This window comes from Guillardia theta, assembly GCF_000315625.1.
Source record: "Guillardia theta CCMP2712 unplaced genomic scaffold GUITHscaffold_12, whole genome shotgun sequence".
In the NCBI taxonomy this organism is placed as follows: Eukaryota; class Cryptophyceae; order Pyrenomonadales; family Geminigeraceae; genus Guillardia; species Guillardia theta.
This window is the reverse complement of record NW_005434662.1, coordinates 83,252-101,049: the sequence shown is the minus strand read 5'-3', so window position 1 is coordinate 101,049 and position 17,798 is coordinate 83,252. Positions and strand designations below refer to the sequence as shown.

The 17,798-nt window shown below is 54.3% G+C and overlaps 6 protein-coding genes across 6 annotated transcripts; 3 read left to right on the top strand and 3 right to left on the bottom strand.

Annotated features, from left to right (window-relative positions):
• Nucleotides 1–375: 375 nt before the first annotated feature.
• On the bottom strand, nucleotides 376–4,095 carry GUITHDRAFT_102981 (hypothetical protein; the record flags this gene model as incomplete). The annotated part of the gene is made up of 29 exons (XM_005837980.1): nucleotides 376–411; nucleotides 459–496; nucleotides 545–626; nucleotides 676–735; nucleotides 802–851; nucleotides 903–958; nucleotides 1,004–1,029; nucleotides 1,078–1,140; nucleotides 1,189–1,221; nucleotides 1,271–1,306; nucleotides 1,409–1,479; nucleotides 1,551–1,574; nucleotides 1,625–1,711; nucleotides 1,905–1,956; nucleotides 1,997–2,060; nucleotides 2,174–2,238; nucleotides 2,281–2,348; nucleotides 2,392–2,440; nucleotides 2,494–2,544; nucleotides 2,604–2,663; nucleotides 2,826–2,863; nucleotides 2,912–2,944; nucleotides 2,990–3,026; nucleotides 3,085–3,178; nucleotides 3,268–3,571; nucleotides 3,611–3,665; nucleotides 3,793–3,832; nucleotides 3,883–4,013; nucleotides 4,063–4,095. The coding sequence occupies 29 exons, from the start codon at nucleotides 4,093–4,095 to the stop codon at nucleotides 376–378; spliced, it is 1,836 nt and encodes a 611-aa protein (XP_005838037.1).
• Nucleotides 4,096–5,205: 1,110 nt separating this feature from the next.
• GUITHDRAFT_134590 (hypothetical protein) lies at nucleotides 5,206–6,561 on the top strand (the record flags this gene model as incomplete). Its single annotated transcript, XM_005837979.1, has 9 exons — nucleotides 5,206–5,223; nucleotides 5,308–5,370; nucleotides 5,418–5,453; nucleotides 5,499–5,579; nucleotides 5,665–5,706; nucleotides 5,888–6,112; nucleotides 6,158–6,313; nucleotides 6,390–6,434; nucleotides 6,487–6,561. The coding sequence occupies 9 exons, from the start codon at nucleotides 5,206–5,208 to the stop codon at nucleotides 6,559–6,561; spliced, it is 741 nt and encodes a 246-aa protein (XP_005838036.1).
• A 155-nt stretch (nucleotides 6,562–6,716) lies between these two features.
• Nucleotides 6,717–7,779, bottom strand: GUITHDRAFT_92693 (hypothetical protein). The gene is made up of 4 exons (XM_005837978.1): nucleotides 7,656–7,779; nucleotides 7,413–7,593; nucleotides 7,098–7,287; nucleotides 6,717–7,050 (listed from the first exon to the last, which is right to left on the bottom strand). Exons 1-4 carry the CDS (start codon nucleotides 7,771–7,773, stop codon nucleotides 6,940–6,942), a joined length of 600 nt encoding a protein of 199 aa, XP_005838035.1. The 5' UTR covers nucleotides 7,774–7,779; the 3' UTR covers nucleotides 6,717–6,939.
• Nucleotides 7,780–9,854: 2,075 nt separating this feature from the next.
• On the bottom strand, nucleotides 9,855–10,154 carry GUITHDRAFT_41230 (hypothetical protein; the record flags this gene model as incomplete). The annotated part of the gene is made up of 1 exon (XM_005837977.1): nucleotides 9,855–10,154. A coding segment is annotated over one exon (300 nt), but the record flags the coding sequence as incomplete, so codon positions are not given.
• Nucleotides 10,155–13,271: 3,117 nt separating this feature from the next.
• GUITHDRAFT_102977 (hypothetical protein) lies at nucleotides 13,272–14,006 on the top strand (the record flags this gene model as incomplete). Its single annotated transcript, XM_005837976.1, has 1 exon — nucleotides 13,272–14,006. One exon carries the CDS (start codon nucleotides 13,272–13,274, stop codon nucleotides 14,004–14,006), a length of 735 nt encoding a protein of 244 aa, XP_005838033.1.
• A 1,733-nt stretch (nucleotides 14,007–15,739) lies between these two features.
• On the top strand, nucleotides 15,740–17,308 carry GUITHDRAFT_134587 (hypothetical protein; the record flags this gene model as incomplete). The annotated part of the gene is made up of 4 exons (XM_005837975.1): nucleotides 15,740–16,358; nucleotides 16,551–16,660; nucleotides 16,836–17,090; nucleotides 17,195–17,308. 4 exons carry the CDS (start codon nucleotides 15,740–15,742, stop codon nucleotides 17,306–17,308), a joined length of 1,098 nt encoding a protein of 365 aa, XP_005838032.1.
• Nucleotides 17,309–17,798: the final 490 nt, after the last annotated feature.

Sequence of the window (17,798 nt, the reverse complement as noted above, 5' to 3'; positions counted from 1 at the left end):
CACCCTCCTCCTCTCCCCTGCCCTGTCCTGATGCTCTCTTCTCTTCTCTTCTCTTCCTTCCTACCCCTCACATGGTTCTCTGTGTAGTACAAGAGCATTTTCCACCTCTTCTGCACCCCCCCCCTCTTGCCCACTCTCATCCTCGTATAACCTCGAGTGGATCAACTTGCTGCTCCTCGCTCAACCCTCCTTGACGCCCTCCTTCCCTTCCCCCATGCGTTATAGTAGAATGGCCGCATGACTGTAGCGTCCACGCGAAAGCAGCAGCAAGGCTGAAGGAGAGGCGGGAGGCGGGAGGAGGCGGGGGGGAGGCTGGATTGGAGGAGGAACCGATCGGCGTTGAGGACACGCCGACTTTGATGAGGAAGGAGCAGTTCAAGAGCTATCCTCACTGTCCTCGAGGCTCTTCTTCTGCGAGCTTCGTGTCAAGGCTGACGCATCTTCCTCCTCCCACTCACCGACGCGCTTGTCTTCTTCACTGCTACCGGCTCCTCGTCTGCATGGCGCTTCGTTCACAGTCGCAGCTCGCAACAGCAAGACTCACCGCTGGAGGAGGAGGAAGAGGAGGGGGCGGCGCGTCCTCGAGCGCCGTCGCTGGAGCTCGAGCTGCTACTGCTCATGCTCTCCTAATCATCCTCGTCACTACCTGGCGGCTGCAGCCGCAGCTGCCGTTACCTCTGATTCAGAATCCGAGCGAGCTCGCTTGCTCGAGCTAGCTTTCGCACGCTGTAGCGCCTGAAAAACAACAATTCAGCTATCTGTCTTCCTCTCCTCCTGCTCCTCCTCGTCCTCTTCGCGCACCTCCGGGTTCGTTGCCTTCCTCTTGTTGCTTCGGAACGCGCGGACCATTCCTGCGAAGCGATGAGAGCTCTGCTCCTCCTAGCACAGAGGCAGGGCGTCACCTCCCACGTCCTCGGACTCCAGGAACTCTTCAGTCATCTCCGCGTTCGCTCCGCGTCTGGGGATAACAGTAAGGAGGAGGGAGGGGGGGGGGAGGGGGGACCGTCGGTTCAGGCCTTCTCTCCTCGACTGCAGTCACAGGTCACAAGGAGGTAGCAGAAAAGAGCTCGAGCTCACCTGCTGGCGGATACGCATCGTCTCCTTCTGCCCGAGCAGAGCTTTCTGCTCGTTCTCGTCGATCTGCCATAAGTCTCAGGACTGCACGAGGGCCAAGCAACCTGCTCTCACCTGCTTCTTGATCAAGAGGTCCGACTTGTCGACCTAAAACCTCGTAGTCAACTACGTCTTCTCTCCCTTGACGCCTCCCAACCTTCACGTTCGCCATCTTGGAAAGACTGCGAAAGATCTGTACACAACACCAGCTGATCAGCTTCCGTCGTTCTTCCTCTCCCTCTCTCCTTCATCCTCCACGCCCTCGTTTCTCGATTCCTCCTTCCTCCTCTTTCACCTGTTTCGTTGCCGCTGATTTGGTAAACGGAACGCAGACAAGTCGATTTTGCATCACTCCGTGAGCCTCGACTGCAAGCAAAGCATCACAACCTTTGTCTCCTCCTCCTCCTCCTCCTCCTCCTCGATCCTGCGCTCCTCACCGATGGCAAGTCGCTCGTCTGTTTCTGTTTCTCGAGCAGCTTCGTGCTTGACAAAGAGGTGATGCATATTCTACCGGTTGTTGTCAGGTGCGCAAAAATGTTCCGAACTAGACCAACTTGTTTCAACGGCTCCTTCTTCACTTGCAAGACAGTCTCTCCGACTGATCGGAAATGTCAGCGAAAATATTCTAACCACTGTCGTTCGCATTCTCATCATCGACTTTTACGGCATTCCATGCTCTATCATCTGAATCATCTCTATCATCATCATAATTATCTCACATCATCATCGTCACCATCACCATCACCATCTCATCATTCTCGTCTCTATGGCATCTTATTCTTCGTGCCTACCATGAAGCGTCAGGGAACCATCCGACCATTGTACGAATCGCGCGTTTGACTCCTGCAAGCCGTGAGCAACAGTTGGGAGCGACAAGTGTCACCTTCGCTGCCTCCCGTTTCTCGTCGCCATCGGATGCGACACTCCGCCACCTCACCATGTTTTCGCTGCACAAAGAAAATCAGAAGAGGCAGGAGAAGCGGAGGAGGGAAAGCAAGAGGATGCGGATGACAAAGTTGGAACAGACAGGAAAGCGCAAGGAGATAGGCTCTCATCTAACCTGACGTTGTCCTTCCTCTCCCTGATCCTCACTTCCTCTGACTCGACGGAGCCGAACGCGTATGGCTGCAGCAGCTTCAGGGGGGGGGGGAGGGGCGGGCGAGAGACCTCAAACTGGAGATGCTTGGAGACCCTCATGTAGTACAAGACAGCCCCGTCATCAGGGCGAGGAAGTTCTGCGAGCTCCTTCAGTCAGTCACCCAACGGCCAAAGTACTACCAGGCATCGTCGCGTGAAGGTCTCGCAGGGAAGGAAGAGCGCTAGACGACTGAAGCAAGGGTTTGCGGTAAGAGCACAGGCGAGGGAGAGGACAGACTAGACCTCTCTCATCGAGTCTCCCATGTTCCTCATGGCATGCTCGGGAGCATCAACCTGAGTCACTATGAGCAACATTCTGCTCTCCCCTCGTCCTCCTCCTCCTCCGTCCTCACCGTTGGCCCGCGCTCCAGCTTTCCCGTCTCCTTGTTCAGCATCACTCGCTGCCCCTTCATCTGCCCAGGTGCGAATCAGACAAGAGACAGAGAGACTCGACGAGGCGAGGAGCAGGAGGAAGAGCCGGAGAAGGGCGACGACGAGGAGGATAACGAAGAGAAGGACGAGGAGGAGGAGGAGAAGGAGGATAACGAGGAGGAGGGAGGAGGAGGGGGGAGGACCTTGTTCGAAGATTCCTCCTCCTCATCCGACTCATCTGCTGCCAAGTCAAGAAGGGTAGAGGGTGATCAATAATTCGGTTGCGCACCGTTACCGAACACATCTTTCATGCTGACTTTCGCTGCCGGTCTGTCAGCCTGACAACCTCCTCACCTTAATCGCTCACCCCGTTCCCCCATCTCCACGTCTCCCTTCCCTTTCGCCTGTTTCATCCGTCAGGTCGCAGCTGCCTCACCAGTTCCAATCAAGTCTCGCGCTCACCTCCTCCTCATCAGAATCAGAATCGCTGAGGCCCGAACGACCGTAATGTCCCTTGGAGGCCTCAGACGCCTTTCCAGCGTCATCGTCATTGGCCCTGAGAGAATCCGTTCTCAGTATAATAGAGATGCTTGAAACAAGGGAGGGGAGGGAACGCATCGGCAGCATCAAATTTGGAGGGGTCACCTCTCCGAGCGTTTCATTTCCTCATGGTCGCTTTCATCATCGCTGAGCTTGTGTCGATCTGATTTCGAGCTCTTGGTGGTCATGCCTTGCCTCTCAGCCTCTTCATCCTTCTTTCCTCCATCGTCTTCAGATTCTGATTCGCTGCTCAATCCAGTTCGACCATCTTGCCGCTCGTCCTCGTTCGATGCCGCATCCCGCGAGTCGTCAGCATGGCTATCTTTGCCCGCTTTTCCAGAATCTTCCGCTTCCGATTCAGACGACTCAGCAACTTTCCTCTCTGCTCGAGGGAGGACGGAGAACACAGCTGTCAGTCAGAGAGATACAAGAATCACCATCATCTCACTTGTTGGCTTGCTCTCTTCATCGTCATCATTGCTGTCGGACGAGCTGTCGTTCTCCTGCTCCATCGCATCAGCCCTGCGTCTCTCTGACCTCTCGCTCGCTCACCACGGCCGGTCTCTGCCCCTCTGTCGAGGAAGAACAAGGTGAGCTCACGAGCAGGAAGTCAAAGCTCACTGTTCTCACCTTTGCTGAGCGTTTTTCCTCCTGATGTGGGACGAGGCGCCTGAAGTTGATCATGGTCAGACGTCTCTGCGCTGGACCTGGCGGGCATACCTCTTCTTGAGTGACCAGGTAGTGCAAAGAAGCAGAAAGAATTGCAGCAAAACAAGATCGTTACAACGATGCATATGACCAAGTATGAGGATAGAAATACTACCAGTTGGCGATTGCTTGGTGTCCTTGGCCTGCCACCATTTTCACTCCAAGTGCACGAGCTCTTGCAGCCAAACATACCTCGTCTTCGCTGTCGGACGATGAGCTGGTCATGGATGCCTATACTGTGACGCAGGTCATACTCATCTTCATCCCCGTCTCCTTCTCTTGTAAACATGAAAAGCAAACACGATGAAGTCCCTAGCTCCCTTGCAGACCTGCCCTTCCTGATATCTTCCATCGTGTGACGGCTGTATGGAAATGCCATGGCACGGTACAACGCTAGGATTAATGTTCGTCTAATTCAACATAAATATTGCCAGTCTAAGAACTCTCATCCATTTCGATTGATGACTTATAACTTCCCTTTTCCACACGACTCGTAGATCCATTCATGAATTTCCATTCTCGTTCAGCTTCTCGTTGGTGTAATCCCGTTTATCTTTATCGAGCATCAATCTTCTTCGCATCAATGTTTCCACAATCTTGTTCAACAGCCCTGCCTCTTCTTATTGTATTCTCCCTTCCTCCTGGACATTCTCCGTTCGCTCATGTGATCTAACCTTTCGATCTCTCCCTCTCCTCCTTTTCTCATCTCATTTCATCGTTTCCTCCTCCTCTCCTCCACCTCCTCCCTCTACTCTCTTCCTCCCGTGTTCATGGTTAGCCCGCCCTCTGCATTCGCAGTCCCTACCCCACCCTCTTCAACCGATACCCACCCTATCAACATGAATCATATAAATTTTTGTACCCACCCTCCAATGATAGCACCCCTCATGACATACTCATAATATCCCCTCCAATAGGGGTATTCTAAACATCTACCTACCCACTTCTCACCAGACACACTTCACACCCCTACATTTGTGGGGTTGATATTAAATTGAACGGGTGGGCAGCAATAGAATTGATTCGGATCAAGCCGATTTAATTCAATGGCAGACCTCGCAGCGCACACCTCCAGCCATGGTGATCCTCCTCGTCTACAGAACTCCTCTTCCTCCTCCTCCTGATCCACCACCACCACCACCACCACCTCCTCCTCCTCCTCCTCCTCCTCCTCCTCCTCCTCCTCCTCCTGATCCTGATCCTGCTGATCATCCTTTCCTCCCTGATCCTCCTACTCCTGCTCCGCTTCCCACAAGCTGATCTTGCTCTGTGCATGCTTGATGGTATCAGATTGGGGTGAAGGCAATAGCGAGATGCCATCAAGGATCAGACCCAATGCCCTACAGGAGGAGGGTCAAGGAGCAACCGCAGGATCCACCGCTTCAGCAGTCTGACTCTCTATCTCTGCAGATGCCTTGTGCTGACACACTTTGGCAGGACGGGAAGCAGCATGTGATCGTGAGCATACCAGAGGGCGCAGTGCCCGGCCAAACGATGCAGGTGAGGTATAGTCTATCGTCGAGGAAATGGTGAGAGCGGGTGGGCAGGCGACCAGTCCTGAGGGATTCAACTTTGCGTTTCAAGTGAGGGAGGAACGTACCCGCTTCTCCATTCTCATCTTGCCTCAGGTGCCTGCTGGTGTTGGACCAGGCGGGCTGATCCAAGTTGAGATCCCTCAAGCGCTCCAGCAGCAGAGGAGATTGATCCAGGTGAAATGTAATTCTCCTGCTCCTTCTTGCGCTCCTGCTCCCGGTCTTGCTCCTCGCCCGCTTGCATCTCAGCTTCTTCGGGCAGGTGAAGGTCCCTGAAGGTGTCATAGCTGGCCAAGAGATCCAGGTGACCTCTGCTCCTCACGGATCCATCTATCGCGTCGCTCCCTCCTTACACTCTCCCCTCCTTCCAACTCCTCCCGTTCCCTCCCCTTCCTCGCCCTGCCAGTCTCCCTCCCTCGAGATCTCTCTCCAGCCTGCCTTCCTCTCCCTCTTCTCCTTCCTCTTCTCCCCCACTCATGCTCAAGTCACCAGGGCTTTGCCCCCAACGGGATGAAGTTCAAGTGCTACGTGCCCAACGCAGCAGTAGGCATGCTCCTCCTCCCGATCAAATCAGCGAACTTACGGGAGCAACAGCGGGCGGAACCATCTTCGTGATGCTGCCGGAGCAGCAGCAGAGCGCTGAGAGCATGGCGGGTGGTCAACTGTCAGTTGTGATCCCACCAGATGCCAAACCTGGGCAGCGGCTGCAGGTCAGAGCCGCAGCGGCTGCCTTCTCCTCTTACCGTGTGTCGTAGGCCCTCGCACCCGACGGCTCCTCCTTCTTCTTTGAAGTTCCCAGCCAAGTATCCCCTCAACACACCATCATCGTCACTCTTCCTCCCAAGAACAACCAGCCTAACCAAAACCAAAACCACAACCACAACCATCACAGCCAGCAGCCACAGCAGCAGGTGATTTTGCTTCCGAGGCTCTTTCTTGCTACTTGTCCATCCGTTGTCCTCTCCCTCATGTCCGCGTCCTTGCTAGAACCCCCCGATCGCGGCAAGTGTACGCGGAACGAGCAACGCGCAGGTGAAGATGAGGCGTGCAGTGTTATGTTCACAAGGGCTGACGAAAAGTGTAGGAGGGCGAATCAAGTTCATGGACTGATGATTACCTACACGACCTTCCGGTCTGCATTTTGATTGCTGTCGATTGAACCTGTTGTGCTGTGTTGGAGAGTCAGGAGAGCTGACAGGGTTTAACTGTGGATGACTAGCAGGACATGAGGCTGGAATAGATGAAACTTAACTTCCTCAACCTCACTATACTGTACAGTAGACAAGCGAAGATAACGAGATCCTCGAACAATTTGGATTCATAACTTTTTGATTATCTTGAAGACTAGAGAATTTTGTTTTTGCGCATCATCTGCACCAAGGGCTGTTGACAGAGAAACATGAAATTACAGAGAGGCCATTCGGGGAGAGTCTGTCCCGGCCAAGCAAGAGTCTGCTGCCCCCTCCCTTCCCATAGCGCCATCACCGTCATGGCAGGAGTGAAGCAGCATGCTGCTTCGCTTCTCCTCCTTCAAGACTTAAACCTTCGATTTGTCATCCAAATTGTTTTTGTCGAGAAACTCGTGGATGAAGTCGAGGATGGGAGAGGCGGCGGACACCCATTCCTGCATCTCTCGCATAGTCTGATCCTGCTCTTCACCGTCACCGTCCTCACACAGCAGCATCGTCAGCCCACCTTGTCGTTGCCGAGCGCCTTCAGCATAGAGTCTGAGCCAGGAGCAGCCATGAGGGCCACCTGGAAGCTCTTCTTGACGAGGAAGCCATGATAGTGCGACAGAGTCTCGTCGTAGGCACTCTTCGCCGCCTTGTTAGCGTCCTCTCCAGCAGAAACCTTCTTCAACATGGAGAAGATGAACTGCATCGCCCTGCACAGCGACATCACAAGCAAACCAGCCGCAAGCAGATAGGGGGATGCGAAAGTAAGAAGTCCAGAACAAGATGTAAGAAGTGCAGAACAAGAGGTAGAGGGGCGGGGAATCTTTGGAGGTACCTCTTGAACCAGAGGAGAGCGATCGAGGCAGAGGTCTTGTCCTTGGTCTTTCCCGCCGCAACCTCGTCCAAGATGAGCTTGTTCAGGCTTGCCGTGGGATTCTTGGCGTGCGCCGCCTTGAGCTTGGTAACGTTTCCTCCCACATCGCTCTTGACGGGGCTGAATACAGTTCCGAGACGATCTACAAAGCACGACCGACGATGAGACCAGGAAGCGAGGAGGACGCTGATCAAAGTTGCTCACCAAACAGGGGAATGAAGGCTTCAGCTGCCTCAAGGAAGGCTGTGCAAGGTACGTCTCCGTCCTTCACCTGCGCCTTCTTCCACGCTTCCGTCACTGGAGGAAAGAATGCCGCCGACATCGTCCTGCAGAAATTGGTGAGCAATCAGCAAGACCCTCTGTTGAGCATATGGGCCTCAAGACGGTTTGTGAAGGAGGAGAACTAAAGTGTGATGCTCAACCGTGAACATGTCAGGTTGATGAAAATGTGCAGTATGCATTATCATGCAACCATTCTTGTGGCTAAAAAATGAGAGCGTATCTATGATTCTCGTCTCAAACACAACGAGTGAAGGAAAATCTCATAAGCATCAGTGAAGATCAAGATTAAAAGCTGACGCAGTCAGAAACTTCTGCTGTATTCGAAGCGAGCGAAAATTAGAAGAAACATCCTGGGGCGAGCGCAATATCGCAAAATTTTGAGCCGTGCCATTATACAAGCATCGAGGAAGAGGGATCTTTCAACTTTATGTGAAATGTGGAGGAGGGTGGGAAGAACAGCACAGAGGATAGGAAGGGACGAGAACCGACCGCCGCCCGAATGGACGAGAAAATTTGACAATCTGCGTGATAGAAGAGGGCAATCAAGAGAGGGAGAAGGACAACAGGGATGGGGAAAGAGGAGGAGGATTCATAACAATGAAGAAGAATTGTTGTTGTTGCTGCTGCTGCTGCTGCTGCTGCTGCTGCTGCTGATAACGATACATAACTGATGCTGTGCATGAGCTGTGTGGAACTAGCGCGCAAGGAGACCCACCCACCCCTTCTAAAATACCCTACCCCCATCACAAAGAGATTACTTGGTTACCATGAGGGGTTCTTTCCACCCCACCCTCATCGTTGTTCACCCCCTGCAGTGAGGGCACTCCCCTATCAGACCCACACTCCCGAGGCACCTCGCCTTGTACAAGTACCCTACCCTCTCTCACTCCACCACCCTGAACCACTCTACCCTACCCCCTCAGTCATTGTGAGCTCTTTTGTTATTACCCCACAATTGAAAGATAACCCCACCCTTACTGGTTGACATCATCAACCCCTATTTGAAGGCTACCCTACCGTATGTCCCTCATGTATTTTGTCCACCCCTCAGATAGCACGATGACCGGTGTGTATATCATCTCAAATTCTTTTAAAGTACCCCCAGTTCGAAAAGCAGTTTGATCACCCTACCCATATTCGTGATTCCGCAAAGACCCCCCTACCCCCCCAGCTCGGCTACACCTCCTTCTGAGTTTTCACCATCAGCCTCTGAGCTTTGGCTGTGGGTGGGTGGTGCGAGAACGATTTCAAAGGGGTAGTTTGTCCTACATTTCCAGGGGTGGGTACCAGAGAGAAGTCCGTCAAAGGCGGACATTCAACGATGTTGTAACCGTTGCAATTGCCGGAAAGCACTCTAGACGGCGAGTGCGAAGGGGCGAGATGAAGGCGAAATACGGAGCGACGATGGTGGCAGCGACATTGGCGGTGGCACTGATGATGGCTATTACGGTTGTAACTTGGAGAGGAGGACGAGGAGAGAAACTTCAGGTGAGAAGAAATGACAAAGAGCCAATCGCTGTTGCGCAACAGGCATATGTATGGGGTGACTTGTCCGGGGTGCCATGCACCACTGTTTTCACCACAGACTCGCAAGCTTTGTATGTTACACCTGACTTTTTCTGTAGGTTTTGTCACCAGATCCAGCCCTACAGGAACCATATCAGCCTGTGGAGGGAACTTTCTGCTGTCAACTTGTGCCGTTGCCTTGCTGTACATCACAAGCATGGTACGAAGGCTTGCCCTGAATTTTGGACATTCACATGTTGTTGCAGTTGCGACGCGTGGGATGAGGAAGGGCTGTCTGACAGAGCGATACCTGTAGCGCTCTCGCAGAAGGGGACAGCTTTGTATCTGCGAGACTTTGCTCCATCTCGGAGAGTGGAGATTTTCATGAGGGCACGTAAGTACATGAACAAGTTTTGGAGAGCGTGAATTTTTAAACTAGTGTGCGTGTAACAATACAGACGATGAAAAGTCACTTTTTTTTCGCTGTACTAATCTACAAACTTCCTGGCTTGGACAAAAAAGATAACGCACAGACAGGAATACACCGCTACTCATCAGAAGATACCTGCCGATTTACAAGAAACAAGATCGAAACCTCTGAAAGCGAGTCTGGCTTTGCTTGATCAGCCCTTGAAGTTGATCGCAAATCATTGAGGCTGTCGGACGTCGAGAGGGCTCCTGATGCCAAGCAGCTTCAATCACGTTGATCAGCGGCACCCATCCAATCCTATCAACAGGAGGTCGAAGAAATTTCCTCACATTCTCATCGGCCAGCAGGTGGATGGCATGAGAGAACGCCATCATGCCCGTGCAGATCTCCCACATGATGATCGCACTGCTGTACACGTCTGTCTGCTCATTGGGAGCACAAGCGCGATCGGCAAGCTCAGGTGCCATGTAACGGTACGTCCCCGTGCCAAAGTTTCGCTGTCTCTCCCACACACTGGGATCCCGAGCTTCCGAGTGATCTACCGATGAGCCGAGGCCAAAGTCGGCGATCTTGATGTTGGTCAGGTCTTCAGAGAGGATCAGATTTGCTGGTTTCAGATCACTGTGGATCAAAGGGGGCTGGCGACTGTGCAAGAATGCAAGGCCCTTTTCCATCCCGATACACCATCCCAGAGAGACCATTCGATTGGGCCTCCATTGACCTTCGCCGTAGAGGGTCTGTCGCTCCTGCAGGAAGTCTGCAAGACTTGTCATCGAAACCATCTCTGTGAGGACAACTGGACGCTGCCCTGCCAACTCGTCGTTAATGAACCCTTGGAATTGTACGATGTTTCTGTGGGGAGGGATTGTCGAGATGAGCTTGGCTTCGTTGTGAATGTCTGCCTGTGCGCGCAATGAAAGCTCAAAAGGGAGCCTCGCTTTTGGCACTTTGGCAATCATTTGTTGCCCTTTGACAATAACTCGATGCACTTCACAAAGCTGCAGAATACAATGTCAGACAAGCATATGTACAACACCAGCAAAAGAAGCTCACCCCCACAGATCGTGTTCTGCATATCCAATTGATGTCGTTAGAATACAATTCGAGCGTGCCCGCATCCGAAGCTCCATCATCGAATGATTCATGAACAGCACCGTGAAGCGAAACACTGTGTCTGGGAGGTGCCGACAACCCGAGGTTCAATCTTGAAGTGTTTTGTTTCCTCCTGAATAGAAATGCCGAGAAGCAGTTCGACGTGGACTTGGTGGAATACCTGTCAAACGACATGTCCTCAAACGCGTACCCCTGCACGGATCTCCCCTTCGAGCTTCCTGAGCTCACAAACGAGTTGCCATTGGCCAACCCCGCAGTGTTGCGACCGGGATTCGACGACCAGGATGAGCTTACTTGCAAGGCAGCAGCAGTCTGCTTTGATGGGGGGATTATTTGCTTCACATGATGTAAGGGATAAGCACGCAGTGGATGGCCTGAGCCAGACAAGTCCGTCCCCTGCAGAGAAGGGATTCTCTGCTCCTGAGAACATGTCTCCGTGATTTCAGTGGCCTGCGGTCCAACAGGAGTATCTTGTCTGATACTTATTTCCAGGTCCCTCTCGCTTTTCACTGAGCCTTCAGTTGTGTCTTGGTCCTTGAACAACATCTGTATGTGCTTGTACTCATCAACAGCTGGCGTATGATGCTGCGATGGCATTGAATGTGAACTTGAAATCGAGTTGGATGCACTTCGCTCTTCGTATCCTGTCATGCTGCCAGAGCACAGAACGATCCCTCTGCTCTCTTTTCCACCCTGTTACTCAGGAGAATTCCAATTCGCCGATGAGAATTTTCTTATTTATGCTTGTCCACCACCTGCCCCCTGCCGGCCCCGCTCCCGACTATATCTGTATTGTTCTCTTTCTACTGATAAACTGACATCAAATAAGTTCATCTGGTTCTATTTTCATGGTTTAACCTGTAGCGACCCAGTATTCCCTCCCACCCTCGTTCTGGTGGTCCCTCCTTCTCCTCCTCTCCTCTCCTCTCTCGCTCTACCTCTCTCCTCCTCCTCCTTCTCTTCTGCTCTCCTTACGTTCTCTTCCGCTCTCCTTCTCTTCTTTTCTACCCTTGTTCTCGGACATATCCAAACGAGGAAATCGACTCTATCTTCATGAAACCCACCCCTAGAATAAACCCACCCCAGCATGGTCATCACCACCGGTCCCTCTGCCTCTTTCACACCGACAGGGTGGATCAAACGCTCCAACCCTACCACCCCGCGATATTCCTTACCAATGCCCTACTACCCCCTTTCCCCAACACCCCACCCATACCGCCTTTGGCTATGCATATCCACCCCTACCCTGAAAATCTTTCTGACCCTTTCAGAAGTAGGAAGCCACCCTTTCCGAAACTACTTAGTACCCCTCATTTGTCAGTCATGCACATACCCCTACCTCTAAACTTCTTCCGACCTTCACTCAGGTATGGTACCAAACACCTCCGCCGTTGGGGGGTCTTGCAAAAAGTACCCCACCCCGTAATATTCCTGTCAACTACGGGCTCATAACCCAACTTGACCACCCTACCTACCACTTGGATCGAAAGTCGCTTCCCGCGGCCTCGTCTTCTCCCTGTGACGTATAGTCCTCGGTACTGTTCTTTAACTTAACTTTGAGTAATACTGTCATCTTTTACTACGCCTCAAAGTTAAGTTATCACGGTACTGCGGCCGCCCGCCGGCTGCCCGGCCCGGGCCCCGGGCCCTGGCCGCTGACGGCCGCGGGCTTGAACTCGGAACCCGGCGGCGGCGGCGTGGCCGTGACTGACTCTGCTCGGCCGTGTCGGACTGACTCTGCTCGGCGGCGTGACTGCGGCTGGGCCGCCGCCCGGCGCCGACGGTCGGCGCGGCCCGGCCGCGGATCATCCCGATCGGCGCGCGGCCGGCTCGGACTCGGACCCGGTGACCGTACCGTCGGCCCGGACGGTCCCGACCCACAGTGCCGACAGTGACCCCCGGCCCCGCCGGCCGCAGTGGCACTGCTGAGTCAGCGGATCAATCAGTGCCGGGAGGCTGGCCGGGCCGCGCCCGGGGTGGCGGAGCACGGCATGGGCTAAGTTCCGGGAAGTTCCATGATGAAGGTCGAGTCGGACCGGCGATTGTCCTGAGTTTTTCCTTCCGGCTAGTCACCGACGGACGGTGGCCATCAGATCAGCACGCCGGACTCCTCGTGACCGTTAAACCTAGTCATCGAGTCATGGCCATTAGGTCACACCCCGGGTGGTTAAGGCTGGAATAGACGGTGGTGGGGTTGTTGGGGTGACGTGAGCGGTAACGTGATCGGCTCCGGGGACGAGGATGGTCAGAGATCTGTAGAAGACGAGGAGCGACAAGCATCCAGGCATGTGCGAGTATTGCTAGGAGAGGAGCAGGTTGCTGCAGCGAATCATCCGATATCAGGAGCGTCATTGAGTTGCTCAGCGATCATTCCGATAGCAGGCGGTGAAGTGGACACGGCGACCTGAAGAGAGAGAAAGAATATCTGACGCTAGTTGCCAAGATGACCCTCTGAAGGGATTCCTGTTTTGGCCTGTTCATCGTTTTACATGGACATGAAGGAAAACAACAAAGAACAAACACTTGGCAACAAAGAACAAACACTTGGCCAACCATGGCTAAAGGCGGTAGATCTCATCACAAGCACGCTACAAGATGCAGCGCCTTTCAGACAGCCGGCGGTCGAAAAGAAGTACCACGAGCATTTCCTTCAATCCATTATTTGCATCGACAATGTAGGTTCGACCATGACTCTGGGCATATCGACAGCATACCATCTTGGTGTTTTGATAGTGCGGCACCACGAGAAAGGCATCAGCAACTTTGACGACTACATGTTCATTCTACGTCTGTCAGTTCTGATCGGCCTATGGGTAGTGCTCTCCATGTCTTCTCGTATGTCGGAGAAGCAAAGAATTCGGGTAGCAGTCTTTGTCAGGAGGGCTATACACATCAGATTCTTGTTCTTCTTGGCGGAACTGATATTCATGGATATGCACATTGAACGTGCGAAGATTAGCTCTTTGATCCTCACGTTCGCTTTCTCTGTGACCTTGGACTCGTATAAGGAGCAGATGATTCTCATCGGTGTCTTGGCATATGCCGGTCACTTTTCGAGGATCGTGATACATAAGAATCCTCAGTCGTGGGCAACTGAGCTCGAAGGTTTGACCTTCTCAACAATATTGTACGTGTTCTGCATATTTCTGTTCACTGTCTTTCAAGTCAAGAGTCGTACAAGATTTCTTCGTCAGTATGCACAATTCATTTCTCAGTGCTCTTGAAGTCATATGGCATCAGCCAGGGAAACTGGCAGTCGATGTTCAACACTGTGACAGCGGCCTGAGTGAAAGAGCCTCCGAGCGCGGCCTCCGAGCGCGGCCTCCGAGGCTCAGTCGGAGTCAGGCTAAGCGGCATTCCGAAGTGCGAACCGTCCGACAATCGGATCATCGCTGCTCATGAAATCTCGGAGGTACCCGGTCAGGCTCCTGAAGAAGCTCGCCCGCACGGTCCGACATCATCAGTGCCGATCCCAGCGAGTCACCGCGGGGGCGACCGAACGGTGATACGCCGACCGTACTACCGGCGAGTACGGCCTGCCATGATGCGGCAGGGCGGGCAGGGCGGGCAGGGCGGGCGCGCCCGGCTGGGGTGCCGCAGGCACCGTGCACCATGATGCGGCCGGTCTCTTTAGCAGTGGCTCATTGCCGGGCTGCCACAACCAATTTGCTCACTGGCATCCGAACGGTTCAAAGACTCGGACGTGACGGCACTGCGGCACTAACTCGGGGCCGAGGCGCGGCTCAGTGGTTCAGGCTGGCATGCGCCGCCTACTATGCCATGGCGCCGGGGCCTGAATTTGGCAAACGTAAACGGTATTCGAGTCCATTCCGATGGCAATGATTTGAGTAAATGCCCTGGCACCGTACGGTCCGAACCGTCACGGCGCCGAGTCGAGTCGGAGCTTCAACGGGCCAAGTCGCGCCGCCGGGGGGCCAGTTGAAGCCCCGGTGCCGGGCCGGGCCCAGTTCCGGGGTACTGGGCCAGGCTGGCATGCTCGGGAGCGCCCGCCCGCCCTCCGGCGAGTCCCGGGGCCCGGGGGGAGGCCCCGCTCCCGCGCCCGGAGTGGGGCCGCGCCCGGCATGATGTGACACGGTGACTGTCGGACTCCGGGGACGCCCGGGTCACCGGGAGTCCGATCCGACCGCGGGCCGCGTGGCGCGCGCAGTGCTCGGACCGGGCCCGGGCCGCCGCGGCGCAGTACGGCAGTGAGCAACGAGTCAAGCTTATTGATTGGCGGTTACAAACCGTTGCAGAACCATCTGTATGAGAAAATGAAGTTCGGGAGGCGCCGACAGCCGACATGGCCGATGATGGCGGTGAGATGAACAAGCAGAGCAGAGCAGAGCAGAGCAGAGCAGAGCAGAGCAGAGCAGAGCAGAGCAGAGCAGAGCAGAGGGGAGGGGAGGGGAGGGGAGGGGAGGGGAGGGAGAAGGGAGAGGGAGGGCGGAGGGGAATAAATTACAATGTATGCCATGACGAGTCAGAAGAAGTGGAGAGCAAAAAACAGGGAGAAATTAGGAACACCAGGAAGCAGTGTATTACAAGGTACTGGATCTGAGCGACAAAGAGCAAGCAGTGGTGGGAGAAACATAACTTTACATATGCTCCAAGTGGAGAGAGGTGAAAAAGTGCTGGACGGTGGGTGTTCGATGATGTCGATACCAGGGAAGAGACGTAGATGCAACAGGATCCATGCCATGTTTACCCTACTGCTCATTCCCTCCTGTTCTAGTCTCCATCTCCCGTTCTATCTCAGCATCACTCCCTCTCCTCATCGCTCCTTCACTCTTCTTACGCGGACTTTCTGCAGTCCCTCGTCGCCTTCGTTGTGCTGCTCGTTGTGACGTCGAACTTGCTTGGAGGGGATGGAGAACAAGCAGTGATAGGGTCGAGGAGAGCGCGAGCAACGTCAGAGAGGAGGTGCAAGGATGAAGAGATCATCACAGCAGCGAGGATGGCCGGGGTCAAGTTCCCCAAGCTGGAAGTCAGGAGGGAAGGAGGCGTGCGAGGCATGTATGCGACCAAGAAGATCGACAGAGGAGAAGTCATTGTTTCCGTGCCCCCCTCCCTCCTCTTCTCCTATGAGACGGCCGGAGGAGCGCTCAAAGACGTGTGGAAGAGGACGAAGGACATGCAGGAGCTGGACCGCCTCACGCTCCTCCTCCTCTACTTCTCCTCCAAGGTCCGCTCGCGCTGGGACTTCTTCCTCTGCGGCATCCCGGGGATGAATGAGCTCGGGCCAGCCGTGCTGTGGAGCCCCAAGAAGTTGAACGAGACGTGCGAGCGAGAGGAGTACTCCTCCCTCTGCTCCTTCGTTGAGAACAGGAGGAGTATGTATAAGAGGCTGTGGAGGACGGAAGTCGCGCCATTGCCGCGCAAATTTCCGCACATCTTCTCGCAGCAAGACACAGGTTACTCCAACTACCTGTGGGCCATCGCTGCTGTCCTGTCGAGGATGTGGCTGATGCGGAGATTCGAGGAGCCCGAGTTTTATCCAAATGGCACGTGGATCGGACCAGCAAAGTGGGTGATGGCGCCAGTTGCTGAGCTGCTGAACCACAAGCCTCGTGCCGGTGAGGAGGGAGAGGAAGAATGAGAAGAGGGATGGTGGAGGGAGAGGGAAAGGAGGGAGGTGAAGAAGGTGAAGAGGGGAAGGAGAGTGGGAGAGGGAGAGGGAGAAGAGCCGGGGTGGAAGAGGGGAGGCGAGAGGCTGAGGACTGAGGGAGGAAGAAAGGGACGCTGGCAGAGAGCTGAAGAGGGAGCAGGACACATCAGGTGGGGGAGTCAGCGTCGTCCGCACCTCGAGGTTGTGAGCGACGTGTCGTACCGCCCGGGAGAGCAAGTGTTCGTCTCCTATGGGAACAAGTGCAACTTGGTGAGGAGAGGAGGAGGGGGGAGTGGGGGGGAGTGGGGGGGAGGGGAAGGGCGGGAGTGGAAGGGTAGAAGAGAAGGAGGGGAGGGAGAGGAGGAGGAGGGGAAGGAGCTGTGAAGATAATGGGGGTAGGATGAACGGAAGGAGAGGAGGGAGGAGAGAAGTGACAGAATAGCAGGAGCTCCTTTTGGAGTATGGTTTTGAAATCCCGGGGAACCCAACCAAGTGCGCGGATGAAATTCGGGCAGGGAGAGGAGGAGGAGGGATGCTGGGGAGGGCAAGCATAGGAGGAGCAGCCATGGGGAAACAGTACTGGCGAAGCGAGGAGAGGAGAGAGGGAGCGGAGAGGAGGGAGATTGGGGGAGTGGAATATATTGCGGGATCACGGCTGGGTCCAGGGAGATCAGGAAATCGCACGGCAAGAGCACGGCAGGTAGAGGGGAAGAAACGAGAAAGTTAGGAGGAGAGCATACGTGCCGTCAGTTCAGCTGGATTCATACCAAACAAGGAGATTTATTGTACGACACACATTCATAGCAAACAAGTAGGGCAAGCGCAGGAGGAGGAGCTGGCGGCGGAGCTTGGTCTCAGTTGAGGCTGGGGAGGAGGGTGGGAGTTGCAGAGGAGACCTTGATCTGCGGCAACGGGTGAGCGGAGCAGGGGAGGAGGAGAGGACGAGGAGAGGAACAGGGAAGGAGAAGGTTCTCACCCGCACGCTCTTCCTCATCAGGGCTCGATTGAGACCAGCACGCGAAAACTTCTGCAAGCACGTGAGAGGTAAGGCAGCAGCAGCAGCAGCACAAGGATGAGGCGGACGACAACAAGGGCGAGGGCGAGGGCGAGGGCGGGATGGTACCTTGTCTTCGCTGGACAGGTTGGGAGGCTGACCATGCGTGGCCTCTGAGAAGAGAAATGAGATGAAAGATGCGGAGGAAAACGAGAATGAGACAAACACGAGAGATGATGATGATGATGAGGAGGGGGAGGAGATGATGAAGATGATGAAGGAGATGGAGATGATGCTGGAGGCGATGGTGTTGAAGGCAAAGAATAAAACAACAACACAAGTTCAACTTTGAAGTGGGTCCACGTGTCAAAGAACTGATGAGATGACAGGTCCGAACAAGTCAAACAACAGGAA